Raw genomic sequence first — 19,448 nt, 5'->3', positions numbered from 1 at the left:
GCCAGCCCCACCTGCAGTCAGAGGCCCGGGGCGGGGCTATGCCGGCCCCACAGGGCTGAGTGTCCACCCGGACCAGGAGCCTGGTGGCCGGGGCGCCCTCGGGGGCTAAGCAGTGAGGTCCCTTCTTCCCGGCGGCCTCGGGGCCTGGTGCCGGCTCGGCTGACCTCACGGGGAGGCGGTAGTCGAAAGAGACAGGGCAGGGGGAGGCGCCACTGACCCCTCCCTCTGCACCTGTGACCCTCGGAGGGCGGTGTCCTCCTGTGACAAACCCGGAGCCTCGATGGGCTGAGGAGCTGCAGAGCCCTTGGGTATACCTGGCACCCCACGCCTTGCCCCAGTGGTAGAGGTCAGTGTCCTGCTGGCCCCTGTGGGCATGGAGGTGAGGGCCAAGATCTGCCTGCCACCACCAGACGTGCGCTGACAGCAGGTCCCGCAGATGCCGTATTTCCACACGCAGGCCAACCTCCAGCCTCAAGATGACCCTGCTATTTTTATCCCAAGTGGCCACACACCCCAACCTTGCGCTCAGAGCTGGGCAGGGAGCGATTGCCGGCCACCTGGGTCCTGGCACAGAAGCGGTCACCAAGTGGCCCCGTTCCCCCACGTCCCCGTTCCTCCCGGCAACCCTGGGGTCTCCAACCAAGAACTGCCCCAGCCCCAGGCCTCTCCAGGCACTGGGCTACTGGTGCTGATGCTGCAACCGGGGGTGGGGTCGGGGTCGGGGCGGGTCGCGCTTCCTCACCGCCAGCTCCACAGCAGCCCCCGCAGGACCCCAGCCCATACCTGACCGCCCCCCATTTCCACGGTAGCCCACAGATGTGTTTTCTTCGGCCCACACAACGTTAACAGAAAGAATTCCAGTTGGTCGCCAATGTTTAGAAACCAGGAGCTTGGACACAGAACCCGGGTTTCCGGCTTCTCTTGAGAAGACAGTGTGGCACCCCCCGGCCTGGCTCCCATGTGAAAGTGACTGGAGAGCCCCCTCTCGGGTGCCCCTGTCACCCACCCGGGCCAGCCTGGCCCACCGAGGCCCTGACACCACGCCCGGGTCCAGCCCAGCCTCCTCCTGCCGCCCTGGGGTGGCTGCTCCCCTCTCTGCCCCGGCTGCTCCTGCCTGCGTTCACAGGCCAACTTCGTGCAGCCTCACAGCTGCCAGGCCCCCCCGCAGGGGCCGTAGGATGCGGACTCCCCATGGCGTTAAGTGCCGCATGCCGACTCTGTGCCGGGCGGCACTCTGGATGACAGCGGCGAGCATGGCTGGCCTCGAACGCCCGGCACGACAGCTGCCACCGCCCAGTCTGAAGGGCAAAGTGGCCAAGCGAGGGTGGGAGGGGTTCTGGCAGGGGAGGCAGAGGCCTTCTCTGAGCAGGTGACACAGTGACAAGAGTGCTCAAGGAACTTTTTGGTGGAGGCAATGGCGAATGCGAAGGCCCTGAGGTGGGAGTGGGTTTTGTAGGGTCGAGGCCATGAGGCTGCTCCAGGGCTCAGAGTAGGGGCCCCGGGGGAGGGGCAGCGGGGTGGACAGGCCACAGGGGCATCCGGCTCTCCCCTGAGTGGGATGAGAAGCCCGGCATGCTCTGCACAGCGCAGTGGAGGGACCTGGGTCCCCGTTTAAGAAGCCGCCTCTGGCTGTTCTACGGGAGCCCACTAGGAGACCCTCGCAGGCCCCCCAGCGCTGGTGCAGGAGTGGGGGAGGAGGGGCTGGCTCAGGACACCGCCTGGGGGCAGCGATCGCAACATATGCTAGTGACCCCGCGTGTGAGCCCGAGGGCTCCAGCCCTCAGCCCGAGGCGAACGGGGCAGGAGCCGCATCGACCTGGCACCCTTCACAGGATGCTGCAGGAGAGGAATGTGGACTGACCAGGCCACGACCAGAGACCAGGGGCTCCCAGCAAACTGAGAGGAAAGGTGCTGCGGCGGGAGGTACAGGCGGGGGTTCGGGCGGGGGCTCCAGGCTCGGGATGCGCGCGGCCAGCAAGGGGAGTGATCTCCCTGACCGTGGAGAGCCAGCACTGATATGAGTCCCTAGCCCACAGGATCTTGCTGGCCCCCAGCTGCCCCACGTGTACTCCGGGGGCCCTGCTGGGCAGGGGTCCTGGGTCCACTGGCCCCTCACAGGGCTCCGTGCTGACCGGAGCAGCCCAAGTGTCCTGCGTGGGTAGGTCACACACTCGGCCTGCGGCTCACCCACAGCCCTGCCCGCCCCCACTGGGGCAGTGAGGGGCACTGGACGGGCTCGGGCCAAGGCAGGAGGGTGGAAGACACATCCTGTGGGGCTTCGAGATCCCCCAGAGCACCCAGGGGACCCCATGGAAAGGAGCCTCTGCCCGCCTTGTCCCTGAGAGACTGGATGAGCGCAGCAGGCCCGGCCAACACGCAGCGGATGCGGCCGGGACAGAGAAGTTCACCCGGCTGTGACAGAGCCCACCCGACCGGGCAAAGGGGCTCGCCGCCACCCCCAGTTGTGGCTCCCCCTTCCCTGCCTGCGAGCTTGAACGCGGCTCCAGGCCCTCGGGACTGAAGAGGCGCAGCCTGGGGCCCTGCTGACTGTGCACCCTCAGGGGCCAGCGGGGGCCCGGCCCACATAGCGCAGGTCCGACCAGAGAAACAGAACGTGCTGTGTCCGGGGTAGGGGCCGACGTGGCTCTGGGAGGGGCTGCTTTGGCCCGTGCTCCCAGGACTCTGCTCTAGAACCTTCAGGGCCTCCCAAGCCTGCAGGACAAGTTCCGGCCCCTCGCTCCTCATTCAGTTCTCCGTTCACTCCAGGCATCCATCCAGCGCCTGCTCTGGGTGGGTGCGGCACCAGCACACCTGTGGTCCAGACAAAGTCCCTGCCCTTGAACACACATCCTCGCTGGAGCGCGATGAACTCCCAGGAGAGACACTCACAGGCATGGCTCAGATCCCAGCTCCACTCCCTGGCTGGGTGACCTAGGGCAAGTCACTTACCCTCTCTGTGCCTCAGCCTCCCCACCTGCGTAGTGGGGAGTGACAGTGCACACAGCAGAGTCACTGTGAAGATCAAACGAGTCAATGCCTCTAAGCCCTTGGAAATCACGCTGGTTTTATGGCTGTTTAAGAAAAGGGCCAGCACTAGGCAAAGCTAAACCAAGGGGAAGCCGTAGTGACCACAGAAGGCCTGGACTTCAGCTGGATGGGGTGAGAAGGGACGGTCCAGAAAGGCCTCCTCGGGAAGGTAGCATTGAACCTGGAGCCAGGAAGAAGGTCCCTGGGAGCAGGAACGACCAACGCAAAAGCCTTACTGGACACGTAACAAAACGGGGCACACCAAGGGGGGAAAGTGGTGCGGGGGTGGTGGTGGGATGAACTGGGAGAGTGGGATTGACATGTATACACTAATATGTATAAAATGGATGACTAACAAGAACCTGCTGTATAAAAAAATAAATAAAATTCAAAAAAAAAACAAACGGGGCCCAGAAAGGCCGAGTAGCTGTGCACCAGGCTGTCCAGCGAGGGAGAGCCAGGTTCTTACCCCTTTGCTCGTAGAAGCCCGTAAAGTTCCACTCTATGCTCCCAGCCCACCAGGGCTGCAAATCTGCTCTGCCCACCTCTGCGCAGCCAGCTCTCCCCATCTCTCCGGGTTCCCTCGATGACTCCTTCTCTAGCTTTCTGACCTCCACCCTCCAGGACCAGCATCCACGAGGTGCAGAGGCGACATTTTCACCATCTACACCTGACGCGCTTCTGCATCCCGGGCGCCCGGGCCTCTGCCCCCCACCCCCGCTGCCCGTCTGCTGGGCCTGCGAGCAGCCTCTGCTGTCCCCAGGTCCAGCTTTTCTCATCAACTGTGCCAGGTGAGCACGTGCAGACCACAGTGGTGCCGCCAGCCTCGCATCTCTGTCCTCGAGCCTGAGCCCGGGGCTCTCGGGAGGCGGTTACTACGAGGCCGGGCTCTGCACCTAAGGACCACCCACCTGCCGGAACCCCTCTCCTCCCAGCAGGGTCTTCAGGGGCCACAACGGCTCCTCCTGTCGCTTTCACTTGCTACAGCAGCTGAAGAGATGTGGACGTGGGCGTCTGCCCAGCACCCTGTCGGCCTCTGGATTTCCCACACCCCCCTCGAGCTCCGCCCCCTGATCCCACAGGCTGCCCGGTCTGGCCGGTCAGAGTGCTGCACCCCGCTGACCACAGCGAGCGGTTCAGAGGGCGCCGGCGGGAGCCTCTCTTCCTGTAGGGCTGCCGTGAGGCTGGACCACGAGCCTGGACTGCTGGCTACCCTCCTGCCCTGAGGGCGCGATGGTGGGGCACGGCCAAGAGATGCCCAGTGGCTTTTCAGGTCCACGAACCAGTAAGGCCTCTCTGCTTGAACCAGTTTGATCGGATGCCCATCATTTCCAATGAAGAAGGGCCTGATGCACACAGAGACCAACACGGGGTCTGCACAGACACCGGCAGGGCCCGAGGATGCCCCGAGGTCGGAGGCCGAGCCATCCCCGTGCTGTTCTCACTGGCCGCAGGGGCGAGGGATGGACTCACCAAGTTCAGCACCCAGAGGCCCTGCACGCCTGGAGGTGCCCTTCAATTCCGGAATCTAGGCTCGAACCCCTCCAATATCCTGCAGAGAAGCGGCCACCTCCCATCGGCTCGCACACCTCCACGGCCAGCAAGCTCATCACCTCCCCAGACTGCCTATTTTATCCAGCTCTGATTTTCACAAAGTTCTTTCTGATACTAGAAACCCAAGCTGAACGTGGCTGCTGGGGTCTTTTTTGCACTTATCCCAGAGACAAGGTGGAAGAATTACCCTCTGGCCCTCGTGCACTGTCGGTGGGAACGTAAACTGGTGCAGCCACTGTGGAAAACAGTATGTAAGTTCCTTAAAAAACTAAAAATAGAGCTACTATATGATCCAGCAATCCCACTCCTGGGAATATATCCAGACAAAACTGTAATTCGAAAAGATACATGCACCCCTATGTTTGTAGCAGCACTATTTACAATAGCCAACACGTGGAAACAACCTAAATGTCCATCGACAGAGGAGTGGATAAAGAAGATGTGGTACATATATATACAATGGGATGTTAGCCATAAAAAAGAATGAAACATTGCCATTTTCAGACCTAGAGATGATCATACTTAGTGAAGTAAGTCAGACAGAGAAAGATAAATAGCACATGATCTCACTTATACGTGGAACCTAGGGAGTTCCCCCACTGGTCCAGTGGTTAGGACTCTGTGCTTCCACTGCAGGGGGGCCCGTGTTCGATCCCTGGTCGGGGAACTTAAGATCCTGCAAGCCGTGTGGCGTGGCCAAAAATAAATAAATAAGTGGAACCTAAGAAATCATACAAATTAATCTATATACAGAACAGAAACAAACTCACAGACGTATGGTAGAAAACGAACTCATGGTTAATAGGGGGAGGAGGGGGGGGGAGGAGGGACAAATTAGGAGTATAGGATTAGTGGATACTGGGAGTTCCCTGGCAGTCTAGTGGTTAGGACTCAGCTCTTTCACTGCCATGGCCCCAGGTTCAATCCCTGGTCGGGGGACTAAGATCCCGCAAGCCGCGCAATGAGGCAAAAAAAAAAAAAAAAAAAAAAAAAGAAAAGAATTAATGGATACAAACTGCTATCCATAAAATAGATAAGCAACAAGGATTTACTGTAAAACCCAGGAAATTATATTCAATATCTTATAATAGCCTATAATAGAATATAATCTGAAAAAAAAAAAAAAACCAACTAAATCACTTGCCTGTATACCAACACAATATTATAAATCACCCATACTTCAGTTTAGAAAAAAGAGAAGGAACTGGCATGGCTGGAACACCCGTGGGGCCTGCCCCGCACTGCCTTCCTCCCTGAGGCCCTCGGCCCCAGCCAGCCCAGACCCAGGACAGCGCTCTGAGGGTGGTGCGGGCCGGAGGAGTGGCTCATGTCAAGGGGAATAGGACCCTGATCTGCAAAGTCCCAACTCAAAGTGCTCGTAAGAGAGCCACAGTCACTTAAACCGTCAGCACGTCCAGCACCAGCAGACGGCCCGGCACAGCCAGCACTTCTGGTTCTGCAGCCTCGAGCCAGCGCCTGGGGTCCCGCGGCCTGGCTCCCAGCAGCCACGCCTCCCAGGCCACCGTGAGGATTCGGCGAGATGCTGCACACAAAGTGCTCGGCACCAGCTGGCAACTTAACATGCAACTATGCAGGCTGGCTGTCATGACTGTCCTCTTCACTGGTCACAACAAACGTAACGCCCAAGGCGCACGGAATCCAGAGCCCAACCCGAGCTTTGCCGCTTACTGGGAGGCGGGCTGAGCCCCGAGCCCCGCGGACGTTGGAAGGGTGGAACCTCGGAGCACCCCAGCCTCGCGGCAGGGCTCTCTGCAGCAGCTCCAGCGGGCAGTGGACAGAGGGCAGGAGGAGAGGCAGGCGGCGGCCCAGCGCTGGGCGGAGAAGACCTGCCTCCAAACCAAACGCAGGCCCTGGGCGGGGAGGGACCTCGGAGGCCAGGTGAGCAGCTCCCTGCCCGTCGGGAGTCCCGGCACACCAAGTAGTCTCCGAGGCCCGGCTTACGTGCTCCTCAGACAAGAGGCCCTCACTCCCTTCCGAGGGCACCACTTCATCAGGGGCGGCTCTGGGGACGAGGACACTCGTCCAGAGTGGGGAGAGGGCTGGCCTGGCCCACAGTCACCTGGGCCTGCGCCCGAGGGCGAGAGGGAGGGGCATGAAGGAGGTCGCGCTGGGTGCCCCTCTGGGCTGTGGGGTGCGGACCCCAGCTCCTACCGCTGTGGCGGCGCCCCCTGGACTCTCAGCGCACACGCGAGGCCCAGCGAGCGGGCGGGGCCGCGGAGGCCGCGCTCTGGCCGCAGTCCCTGCACCGGGCTTTATGAGGCTGTGCTCAGGGGCCAGGCGGCAGAGGCGTGAATCCCCGTCCGGCCATCCACCGGCCGTGGGGCCTCGGGCAAGCTACCTCTCGGCACCTCAGCTCACTCAAACTGTAAAGCGGGCTAGTGACGGTCCCCTCCCTACGGTCTGCCGTGAGCACGGTGGGCTCGTATGACAGCACCGGGCACATGTCAGCGCACGTGGGCATCAGCCACTCCCGTGCTCCATGCTGCTCTGCCCGCTAAGCCACCTCCTGGGTCCTCTAAGGCCCGAGCCCCAGGACCCCTGCAATGGCTCCGGACGCAGGAGCCCCGCGGACCACAACAGCTGCCATCCGCTGCACCCTGGCCAGCGGCTCCTGGTTTCACGGTCTCTAACCCTCACCAGGCCCTGGGCGGGCAGGAACCTCACGGCCAATTTCTGGGCGCAGCCGGCGAGGCTCAGGGTGCAGGGAGGTGCCGAGTCCCTGCAGCGGATACGCTGAACTGGGGCTGAAACCCTCCTGCCTCGGCTCCCGGCCCCGGCCCAGTGCCCAGCGCCGGACATGCAGTCCTGGAGCCTGGGAGGCGCATCTGGATGCCAGGCAGACTGCGGCAGCCTCCTCTGTGGCCCCGGGGACAGCCCCTCCCCACCAACCTGTTTCACCTTCTCGGGTTTCATTTGTTTTCCCTCTCTCCTCCCCCGCTGGCTACTCACCCACTATGGATCCAGCGTTCAGGCCCTTCATGTACCCCCTGGAGGGGGCGGGTGTCTGTGCTGGAAAGCTCCCTCCCGGGAGTGGGTGGGACTTAAGAACTGTTGGAAAGGCAGCCTGGGTGCGGGCCTGGGTAGGCGCTGGGGAGGGAGGGAAATGGTGGGGGGAGAGGAGACCCACAGGGAGGGCATGGGGAGCAAAGGCGGGCAGTGGACACGTGGGGGTGAGAGAAGGGTGCCAGGAAGGGAAAGGACAGAGGCACTAAGGTCGGGCCTCCCAGGGAGGGGCCCCGGCCTCGGGCAGCAGGCTGCTCAGTGCCCATCCTCGTCCAGCGGCTCCAGGGCCTGCTCAGGGACATCCGGCTCCCAGCTTTGCTCGCCCCGCACAGGGCCTGGCCCTCTATCTACTCGGGTCGGACCACCAGCCCTTGCCGGGCCTGGTGAGACTCGGGAGATGGCCGGTGGCCACAGCGCTGTGGTTGCGCCTTCAATCCTCCAAACAACCCCCTAGGTGGACAACCGAGGCCGAGGAGGAGGAGGAGGAGGAGACTGAGGAGGGCCGGAGCTTGTCGCCGCACGACCTCCCAACACCTGTCCCGCACGCCGCTCGGAGGAGCCAGCCTGCCACCTGCCCCTCTCGGCGTGCGAGACCCGCGTCATCCAACGGCGGGCTCTGCAGCCGGGGGGGGGGGGGGACCATCCTGGACCCGTACTGCCAGGGACGCAGCCGCCAAGCACGTGTGGCCGGTGACCACCTGCACTGCGGCTTGCCACCGGGGGAGCTGGACGGACTGTAGTTACCTTCAACCTGAACTTAAACACCGCCTGTGGCTGGACCTCACCTCTGTCCCTCGACTTGTAAAGGGGCGAGGTCCCCCAAGCTCAAGGGGCTCCAGTGCAAAGTCCACCAGGAGTTTTCATGGTCTTAACGAGCTGACTCTGCAATCCATGTGGAACAGTAACTACCAACAAGAGCCAAGACCACTTTTTAAAAGAACAGAAGAGTGGTTTCTGTCCTAATAAAAAAACATATAAAACTGAAAGTCTGATGTTGGCAAAAGGACACACAGAGCCTCTACCCACTAGCGTGGAGCGTCGCAAGGGTCTTTATTCTGTTCAGGGCTGAGTCCAGGCCCCCTACACAGGGCTTGGCATGCAGCAGGTGTTCAATAAATATTTGCCAAGTGAACAAAAGGATCCAAGCACAGGCTCTGTTCACGTAGGAATTAGATGGGATTTCAAGTCAACAGAGAAAGGACAGACTACTCAATACACCGTCTGCAGACAACCAGCTAATTTACAAAGAACTATAAAAACTACACGCCTCACCTTGTACCATTCTCCAAACCAAACGCCAGGTTAAAGTCCTAAAGGATATGAAACAAAACTAAGAAAGTCCTGAAGAAAATATTTTAAAACTATATTATGACCTGGGGCAGAGCCTTCTAAAATAAAACATAAAAAAAAAAGTAATAAACAAAGAGAACACTGATGAATTGACTACATATATACAAATATTGAATCATTATGTTGTATGCCTGAAACTATGTTACATGTCAATTCCACCTCGATTAAAAAATGCAAAAATTAGTAACTTCTGTTAGACCAACAAAGCATACACAAAGTTAAAAGATATATAATTAAAAACCACTGAACTGTACACTTTTTAAGGGTGAATTTTTATGGTCTGTGAATTCTATTTCAGAAGTTTAAAAAAAAAAAAAGGCCAGTGACAAACAGGAAGAAAATATTTGTAACTATAAAGGATTAGTATCTATAATATATAAAGAACCACCAGTAAATCAAAATGAGAAATAACAGAAAAATGGGCAAAAAATAGAAACAGGCATTTTGTAAAAGAAAAAACCCAAATGGCCGAAAGACACACATAGGGATGCTGCATCTTAGAAGCAGGCAGGGAAATCCAAATTGAAACAATAGACACACTGTTTCTATGCTTTGATTGGGGTGGGAGACAAGGCTGAGTGCTGTCCAGCGTGTGGGGAAACGGGCCCTCCAGGTCAAGCTGCAGGCTCTACTTCAATGGACAACACGCCCACGTGAGCCCCAAACACTGCCCCCTCCAGCTATTCCCTTCCCCAGAGACTCGGGAGCGTGTGGGAGGGGCAGGCCCACGGTCACTGTCACGTGGTTGGTGACTGTGAAAACATGGGAGCGAGTGGCTAGACCACCCTGGACAGCCACACGTGGACCCCACGTAGCAGCACAGAGACCAGGTGGCCCGCGGCACCAATGGGAACAGCCTCCAACAGCAGACTGCATGGCAGCATCACAGGGGGGACAGTGTGTGTGGCCTGGGCCCAGGTAACGTCAACAGGGGCCACAGGGACAGCAGGGAGGCTCGGGCCCAGCTCGCTGCACGTCTGGCGCTGCTGAGCTTCCTATACATCCGCTCATCTCCAACTCACACTCCGCGAGGTGGACACCATTGGGCTCAGTGCCACCATGCAGATGAAGCTGCCGTGGCAGAGACCGAGCTGCCCAGGGACACACAGGCAGGAAGTGCAAGGACCGGGGTCTGCACCCAGGCGGCCTGGTCTGGAGCTGCGCTCTGGACCACACATGCACAGAAACTCGAGCTGGAAGGCTTTCACCTTCTACGCTGAGTGGAGAGTGCATTCACGCGTTACAGGTGTAACTAAAGACTAACAGCCAGAAAGAATCTACAGAGGCCAAGGCTGCTCGGGTGAGGGATGCAGCTTTTTCTGGCCTCCACCCGTCCACCCAGCTGGGACTCCCACGTCAGGACACAACGTCTGCCAGGGACGAGAGAACCTTGGGCACTGGGGGAGCCCCCAGGTCATCCCAGCCTCCCCCAAGAGGGTCCGAGATGATCCGGGAGCTGGCTGTGCCTGGAAGCAGGTGGGGGCAGGCTTTCAGGACAGACCTCAGGATGGGCTTGGCAGCTCATGACCTCCCCGTTCAGCGCGCTGTTCTGGCCACGGACTGCGTGGCAGTGGGACTGGTCCTCACGTGCAGATGGAGTCTCAGGAGAGCACCCCTGGCAGATGTGACGGGTCCAAGACTCTTAGTCCTTAGCTGATCGAGGACCAATGACCCCCAGCCCCTGGCGGCTCCTGTGGGACTGCACAGTTCCCCCACACGCGCCCTTCGGGACAGGTCTCCCTGAGTCCCCCAGCCGGCGCTGCCAGCTGCACCAGGGATGGCTCAGAAGTGCCCCCAAGACTCTCCACCCCCGTCTAGCAGAGGAAGCGGGGAGCAGGGAAGCACGGTGGACAGCTGTCAGTAGCCACCAAGCAGGCTGGCCACATCCCCTCCACGTCCCCCTCCCTGGAGGAGCCAGCGCCAGGCCGGCGTCTGGTGACCCCAAATCCAGAGGCCCTGTGGATGGAAGTGAGGAGAAATCCGAGGTTTAACAACCAGAGCTGCCAGTGGCCCCTCCGAGGGAATGCTCAGCCCGCCTGCCCTTCCACTTGCTATTTTCAGCCGTGCTAAGAATAGTGAGCTTTAAATACCAGCCGCCTGCCCCAGACCTGCTCTCAAGGCTGCCCCCACGGCGCCTCGCCAGAACGCGGCGTGGCGGCCATGCCACAGACCCAACGTACAGTCTCCCAGAGGGCGTAGGGCCTACCAGTGCCCTGCTCCCGGGTGCGGGCCCAAGTCCAGGCTGCACGGACACGGGCACGGACCTGCACCCGGCCCGCCCCTGCTCAGACCCCCGTGCCCGCACCACCCAGGGCCGGACGCTGGGGCCGGTGCGGCGCAGCAGGCGCCACCCCACGCGCCCCCCCGAGCCCCACCCCGGAGCCGCCCCTCATCCCGCCCGGGCCGCCAGGGGCCGGGGACTCACTTGTTGAAGAGGTTGAGGCCGATGCGGTAGTGCCGCCGGCGGATGACGTCGTTGCTGAAGGTGGGCGAGTCCCAGCTGTTGCGGGTCTCCTTGTGGTAGGTCTGCTTGCTGAGCGTCTGCTCGCGCAGGCTGTCGCGGGACGAAGACTCGGAGCTGCAGTTGATGGTGTCGTTGGAGTTGGACGTGCTGTTCAGGCTGTCGTTGTCCCCATCCGAGTAGTCCGACTCGGACTTGCTCTGCCTGTTGGCCGAGCCATTGATGGCCAGGTGGCCGTCCAGGGGCCTGGGCGCCCGGGCCCGCGGCTCCGGCTCCTCCCGGGGGAGGCCCCTGGGGGGCCCGTGGGGGCCGAGCTTGGGGCTGCCCTGCGGCCCGCCCAGGCCGCGCTCGTAGGCGCTCTGCCTCTTCAGCGAGCTGCGGTCCGAGCGGTCGCTGAGGTCCACGGAGCTGTCGCTGGGCGGCTCGACAGTGAGCAGGGGGAGGTGCTCCCCGCGCAGCCGCGGCTCCTGGGGCTCCAGCGAGGGCGTGCTCCGGCAGCTGGTGTCCGTGTCCCCCTTGTCGTCCCTGTGGGCCAGGGCCCAGTAGTCCTGGGCAACACCCCCGGGCCGCAGCCGCAGGTCCGACTCGGCGCTGGACGGGGGCAGGGGTGGCGACAGCTCCTCCTCGTCGATGTACAGGGTGACGTCGCTGTACGAGGCGGTCATCTCGTCCAGCTGGCGGTGCTCGGCGCCGTGCAGGGCCGGCGAGGGCTCGGCGTCCCGGGTCCGCCCTGCGTCGGGCGCGGGTGCCCCCTCGGTGTGCAGGCTGCGGCAGTTGAGCGCGTCGTCAATGGACTCGGCCAGCGACTTCACCTGCCGTGAGAAGGCGTCCTCCAGCTCCGTGATGGCATCCGCAAAGTCGCCGGCCGGGGCAGGGGCCTGGAGGGCAGGCGGCGGGCCCAGGTCTCCGCACTCGGCCGGCACCAGGGCCTCCAGCGGGGCACCCTTGTCGGTCACTGAGACCTGCTTGCCCTCGAAGTAGGAGCTGTGCACCTTCTCGGGTCCCTCGAAGGAGAACTGCATCCTCATGTTGGACAGCACGATGCGGCGCGACATGCGGTTCTCGGACATGGAGCTGCGCAGCCTCTCAAAGTTCTTGTTCATCTGGTACTGGCGGAAGGCTGTCTGGATGGTGCGGGCCGCATGGCGGGTCACGAGGCGGCCCCCATACTTCCGTTCTAGCATCTCCACCTGCGGGGGAAGGAGAGGAGCGTGAGGACGGCCCAGGAGGCCCAGCGCGTCCCAGGGGTCAGACCCAGTTAAAGCACGTGTTCCCTGCAGGACTTCTCAGAACCTTTAAAGGGTGGTGGTTTCCCAAAGTTCTCTGGCCACAGTAGTCTTTGGGCCTGGTGTACCTGGGGCATGCAGTTGAATGAGACTTGGAGGTGGTGGAAGAGGTGCAGGCAGCCCCTCCAGAGACAGGAAGCCTGCGGCAGGTACAGGTTAAGAGACCGGCCCGAGGGGCTTCGCTGGCGGTCCAGTGGTTAAGAATCCGCCTCCCAACGCAGGGGACGCGGGTTCGATCCCTGGTCAGGGAAGTAAGATCCCACATGCCGCAGGGCAACGAAGCCCACGCGCCGCAACTACTGAGCCCGCACGCCACAACTAGAGAGAAGCCCGCGCGCTGCAACGAGGAGCCTGTGCGCTGCAGCAGAGGATCCTGCACACCGCAAGGAAGATCCCACGTAACGCAACTAAGACCCGACGCAGCCAAAAAAAAAGCGAGAGACGGGCCCGAGACCCGAGCACGCCCTGGGCGCTGAGCACTGGCCGCAGGCCTCCAGCCTCGCTTCCGCCTGCGGCACTGCCCGAGGGCCTGGGTCTAGTCCTGGCCCTTCCCTTTGGCAGTGGAGTGACTCTGAGAAGCCCTGGACCCTGCGGTTGCTCAGACCCATCAGACGGACCTCGCAGGGCAGCGGTGGGCACAGGTGAGACAGGCCCTCGGCACATGCCAGCACAGGGCTGAGGAGGTGCAGGACCCTCGGCTGCACTCCTGGGAGGTGTAGACAGTTTGTGGGGGCCCCAAGTCCCCTCCCTGACAGATGGGGAAACTGAGGCCCAGAGAAGAGGCCCAGCACACCCCTGGAGGCCTCCAGACCGAGAGCACGCTCTGTGAGCCTGGCGATGGGGCCGGGCTGCAGGCAGGCACGGGCGCTGGGACTCCCGTGTGCCACGTGGGCCTGTGAAGTCCTAGGCTCATGCCGGCCGAGGACTACGGACAGCCCCCGAGGGCCGCTCCCCGTGCCTGCTTCCCGAGTGAGGCCAGAGCCCGCTCTTCGGAACCCAGGAAAGCCCAGGATAAGGAGCTGGCTGGTCGGCCAAGCCGAGCCCTTGGGTGCCGGGCAGAGTGGCCCCTGATGTGGGTGGAAAGGCCTCGGGTCCCTAGGAGTGAGGCGTGCTCACATCCCGAGGGGGCAGAGCACCGCTGTCTGCTCCATGCAGGCGCCACACCCACGCCGGTGGCAGGGGGACAAGGTCCCCACCCTCAAGAGGCCAAGTCTGTCCAGAACAGAGGCACACGCATCACTGAGCAAACCCCAGGCCGTGGCTGAGTGGGGCAGAGGGCTGCTCAGAGCCGCCTGAGGGTGGGCGGGAAGGCAGAGGGGGGCTCCGAGCCTCACTCAGGACTCAGGGTGGGTCCTGGTCTCCCTGAGGGATGCCAGCTCCCCCCAGACACAGACGTGCAGCTCTCCGGGGCCCACAGGAGGGGGAGCGGCAGGCGGGGCAGAGCGGCCCCTCGCACGAGAGGAGTTGGGGGGCGGGGTGAGGATGAAAATGACTTTTCAAAGCCCGGCCCTGGAGTCAGCCAGGGCGGGTCTGTTTTTCCTCTCGCCCTGAAGTTACTGAACGGCATCCAAAGCGATGACCTCACTTCCGCATCTGTGAGCAGCGTCTGTTTTCTGGGTTTGGAGTGGAGCTCTGAAAGCCCACGGCGCCGACAAAGGGCCCACGGTTGAGCTCTGGGAAGCCCTCTCCTCTCTGCCCTCCAAGGCCTGGGTTCCGGGCCCCTCGGGTGGGGAGGGGGAGGGGGAGGGGCACCGCACAGGTCAGAGTGCGCTCCACGGCCCCTTCTCTCCTTCTGACTCTGGATCTCGCGAACCCAGGAGCGACACTCCTGGCCTGAGACCGTCCCCCAAATCTGGGTGGGGACTTCGGGAAGGCAGACGTGGGCTCTGTGCTGCGTCGTCAAAGCCCCCTCAGCCCCTCCTACCGGCCTCCCCCAGGGGACACACAGACCCAGGCCCGCTCTTACTCAGCTCCCGGGCCCACCGTGGTCATTCATTCTTCCTTCCGGGCCAGAACCAACCCAAGGCCCAATCTGAACGCTAACTGGGGGTGCAGGGCAGGGACCCCAACCCGTCTGTGCTCGCCTGCTGGGCATCACCCTCACCTGACACAGCGTCTGGTCTGCAGAGGGACCCCAGGAGCCCCCCGCCCCCTGCAGAGGGGGACAGAGGCTCTGACAAGTGACGGGACGAGGAGCTGAGAGGCTCACCCTCCCACAAAGCAGAACTGCCACCCTTGCCAACTCAGGCCTCCCGCTCAGACAGGAAACTGCCAGAAGGTGCGGAGGCTGAGGGCCAGCGGACACTGCACGACCTTGCACTGGGCCCCTTCCACTAAAATGGGGCTTTGCGTCACCCAGACTCTACCCCTTCATGGAACTGGGCACCCTACCTTCATCTGGAAATTCCTGTGTAATCTGTCCTGTTCCTATTTTCACTTTGACTGCCAGGAGGCTCAGCAGAGAGTCGAATGCTCGGTGGCCCTCAGCATCACCTCCCCACCCCTCCCCTCTTCCTGGCCATCCCTTCCGCCAAGTGGTTCTGCCTCTGGCCTTCGTGCCTGCTGTTACCTCTTCCTGGAAGACCCCGTCCTCAAACACCCAGCTCTGATACCACCTCGGAGAGGTACCCCGCACCTCATCCAAGCTGTCTCCTCCCACAGGTGCTCGGCTTCTCTCCCTTCTTTCTTCATCCCCAGAGTTTGTATCACACTCTGGAATTAACCTGTGTCTTTACTGTTAACCTGTCTCTGGACCACAGCACCTGCTTTAGGGCTGGGGCTGCACCCTGTCCCCTGGTGACTCCCCGGCGCCCAGCACGGGGTCTGGCACACGGTGGGCATCGGGCTAACGTGCGAGGGATGAAAATGAACAGCTGTGGCCACATCAAGGCCGCAGGAAGCATATGATTACCTCCACAGGCCTCTCTGAAGTTTTAACCTTTCCCACTTCTATTTTCATGGTCCTGCTACAGACGTTTGTTACTATAAACTGTTTTTGATCCACTTTGGATATGGGTGAAACTGATAAATGGAACAGAGGCCCCTGCCGTGGGCCTGGCCACGAGGCCAAGCGCCACGAGGCCAGGGGTCTGTTTGCTCCCAAATATTTGCCTGACAGGGATCATCTGCTTCAGGCTCTGGCCACTTGCGGGCCCCACCCCCCCGTCAGTCCCAACTCACAGGCAGACAGATACAGACCAGGGCAGGCAGGCAGGGCTGTCCAAGGTCACAGGGCAGCGTCAAGAACAGGGAGAGGGGGCCGGTAGGGACTGAGTCGGGGGAAGACCCGCCCTGGGCAGTACCCACACCACACCGCTCCCCGCAGAAGTCTGGGGCTACACCAGGCCCAGACCTCTGCTCTGTAAGAGACAAACAGTTAGACTGGGGAGCAAACAGAGGGTCCAGGCCAGGATAGGCGTGAGAGGTGAGAGGGCAAGGCGACTTCTGCAGCCTGGTGTCTGAGGGGCTGCCGGGCAGGTCCTGCAGCCAGGCCGGGGCAGAGGCAGCCGCCCGGGCTCACAAGGAGACTGCCCACAGCTCAGGGCACAGGAGCTGGGGACAGCGACAGGCAGGCCGGCCCCGCACGCCGGCCCCGCTGCTTCTGGCAGCCTGGGGGTGCTCCTGAAGCCTGGGGCTTTCTGCCAGAGCTTCACACACAAATTCTGAGTAAAGTGCCTACTACGTGCCTGCACTCTGAGGGGCTGCGAGTGAGAAGCCTCTGTCCCCGCATGACCTCGCACTCCCTCTGCCCCCCACCTGCCACCCAACCGGGACACCCCCCCCCCATCAACCTAAGAGGCCAAGCAGGCAGGCCATGCATGCCCGTCGCTCTGTACACACGTGCCAGCCCCACAGTGGGTCTGGGCCAAGGCCCCGGGGAGGAGGGGCAACCTGCAAGGAGGCGACTTCCCCCAGGACACGGGGCTGTAAACTGAGGGGTGGAATGAACAGCCTGGCCTCGCTGGCTGGGGACGGGCTCGCTGTTCGGTTCAGAGCACATGCTTTTTCTGTGGTGAGCTGACCTCCCCCTCCCCGAAGGCCCCTCCTGCAGACCTCCCAAGGTTCAGCTCTCTCCTGGACCCCAGGACCTCAGTGGCCGCCACGGAACCCACGCGCACTGGCGGCACCAGGTCCTGACACCCAGCGTGGGCCCCGGAGCCCAGCGAGGAGGGCTGTGAGCCGGGCAGAGGCCGAGGCCGCACAGGAACGTCCCACATCGGATGCTTCCCTCGGAACCCTCCGCGCGTCGGGAGGAGCCAGCCCGGGCTGGGGCTGAGGCAGAGGCCACGTCCGCGGGGAACGGCCCCGGCCTCGGCGCGGCTGTGCAGCACGCGGGGCCCCCCGCGGCCCTGGGCGGCCCCAGCCAAGGGCCGTGTCGTCCGAGGCCGCGCAGGCACCGCAGCCTCCCCCAACCCCCCGCCAGCGCCTCTCCCCGCGTGGCCCGCGTGGCCGGCCGCCTACCTGCTTGTCCTGCAGGTCGGAGGAGAGCTCATAGCTCTCGGAGAGGGACCGTGAGCGCTTGATAGCCTCCTCCTCGGCCTGCTTGCGCAGGATGGAGGTCGAGTGCTGCAGCTTGGGCCTCCGCGTGCGCTGCTGCCCGGGCGGCCCCGCATACAGCCCATAGGCGCCCCCTGGCGCGTGCTCGGAGTGGTCGGCGCCCAGGCCGGAGCCGGGCGCCGAGGGGTCCTGGTGGTACGCGGAGGGGCTGTCCAGCGACGTGCCAGTCTCGCTGCTGGGGGCCTCGCCCTCGACACTGCAGAGAGAGGACGGGCCTCCGGTGAGCGGGAACCCAGAGCCCAGGGCCCCGCAGGCGTCCCCCCGCCCTCCTACAGGTGGTCCCCTGGGGCGGCCGGGGCCCACGTGACCCTCTGCTCCGTGCCTTCCCGAGGCTCCCCTCCCCTTGCGGTGATTCCGCTTTCTCTGTACAGCTCGCCCCTCCTCACAGCCAACACGCCTCCCTGAAGGACGCTGTTCACTGTGCGTCTCCCACGGGAAGGTCGGCCCCGTGGGTCCACTGACGAGCCCAGGACCTCGAGCGGGCCCGGCCCAGAGCAGGTGCCTAGTGACGTTCACTGACGGACAGCGGGTCCCGTCCCCTCCACTCCCTCACTCCCACTGCCTGGTTTAAGTAAACCACTCTTTTTTTTTTTTTTTTTTAACAGTAATTAACAAAATGGCTCTTCACTGCATACCTACAGGGGAGTCAGGCATTGTGCTGGTGTTTGTTATGGGCTGAACTGGTCCCTCCCCACCAACATGTGCCTACTTCAAGCCCTAACAGCCAGCACCTCAGAATGTGTCTGCGTTTGGAGATTGTCTTTAAGGAGGTAATTGAGTTAAAATGAGGTCATGAGGGTCCTAATCAAACTGACTGGTGTCCTCGAAGGCGAGATTAGGACACACACACACACACACACACACACACACACACACACACACACGGAGGGCCGACCTTGTGAGGATGCAGGGAGAAGAGGGCCGTCTACACGCCAAGGAGGGGCCTCAGGAGGAGCCACCCTGCCCACACCTTATCTTGGCCTCCAGCCTCCCATCGTGAGGCATCAACACCTGCTGTTCAAGCCACCCCATCTGTGCTGCTGGTTACAGCCAGCTTGGAGACAAACACAGAGCTGTGTGTACATTTTCTCTAAATCTTAAAGCCAGTCTCCCTCCAGAGGACGGATTATTACCCCTTTTCCAGGTGAGGACACTGAGGCCCACACAGCACAGGCCTTAGCCGAGGTTGCACAGGTAGAACGTAGGTGAGTCGGGATTAAAGCCCAACACCGGGGGCTCCCCTCCACCCCACCGCCCTCGTCCCAGGCCTGTGCAGATCCCTCAACCTTCCAAGTGCCCGGTGGGGGGACAGAGGGGTGGCTTACTCATCCCAAACTCATGGCCTTAGAAGACTCGGGACACAGAGAGAAGGGAGAAACGTGCAACCGAGTTTCTGGCAGCTTCTGGCGGCCTCTCCCGAGGCGCCCTGCCATCCCCCGGTCCATCGGATCCCTGGGGCCAGGGAGGGGTCCCTCTGGAAGTGGCCCAGCGGAGGGAAGGGCCCACAGACCCGTAAGCTGCAGCCCGTCCTCCAGAGTCCCGCCTTCAGAGGAGTGGGAACGCCCTGCATTCAGCAGCCTCTGTGACCGGCCCACCTGCCCAGCTCCGCTCCCACTGTCCCCACGGGTCCCAGGGCCGGCAGAGCCACCTGCCCAGCGTGTAACATGCCTCCTGGGGAGGGGGCATGGGCACGGAGGCCCTGGAGCCAGTATACCCCAGCCCAACTGGCTGTAAAGCCCAGCACGTGCTGCCCGGCGGGCCGTCTAAGAACAGTGCAGGCCCTCCGCTCTGGCCCGCGGGGACACACAGCGGGTCTCCTGCAGCAGAGGACATCCCAGCCGGCGCCCAGGGGCTGGGGTGTGATGAGGGTCCTTCCGCGGGGAAGAGTCCTGGGTGCCTGGCCTCAATGCGGCTTTGAGTCAAGGGCTCACGCTCATCGCAAGGCCTGGCCCTTGTCCGTGACCCAGGTGGGCCGCTCTCGGTGCCTCAGGCCCACCACCGCTCGAGACCCTCCTGCCGTTCGTGGTCACCCGGCAGCAGCTTCCTCGGGGCCTCGGGGGCCTGCGTGGGCTGGTGGACGGGGGCAGGGACAGGCAGCACGGCAAACTCTCCCGTTCTCCTGATAAAGCCCACAGCCCGGGATGGACAGCTGGAGGGGAGAGTGAAGGAGCCCACGGGCCCCGGAGGCG

General features: G+C 62.3%; 1 protein-coding gene across 7 annotated transcripts in view; it reads right to left on the bottom strand.

The window, feature by feature from the left end:
* IQSEC1 (IQ motif and Sec7 domain ArfGEF 1) overlaps nt 1-19,448 on the bottom strand; it is an 82,564-nt gene that overhangs the window by 24,373 nt on the left and 38,743 nt on the right. For all 7 annotated transcript variants that reach the window (XM_061197339.1, XM_061197334.1, XM_061197335.1 and 4 more), the window contains exons 2-3: nt 17,164-17,455; nt 11,381-12,606 (exon numbers count right to left, since the gene is read on the bottom strand). In XM_061197339.1, the coding sequence (XP_061053322.1) occupies nt 11,381-12,600 (1,220 nt within the window). In that variant the 5' untranslated portion in view covers nt 12,601-12,606; nt 17,164-17,455. The remainder of the gene's footprint in view (nt 1-11,380; nt 12,607-17,163; nt 17,456-19,448) is intronic.

The sequence above is a fragment of the Eubalaena glacialis genome, chromosome 7 (genome assembly GCF_028564815.1).
Source record: "Eubalaena glacialis isolate mEubGla1 chromosome 7, mEubGla1.1.hap2.+ XY, whole genome shotgun sequence".
NCBI classification, from domain to species: Eukaryota; Metazoa; Chordata; class Mammalia; order Artiodactyla; family Balaenidae; genus Eubalaena; species Eubalaena glacialis.
Note: the sequence above shows the minus strand (reverse complement) of the source record. Positions and strands in the feature narration are given on the sequence as shown.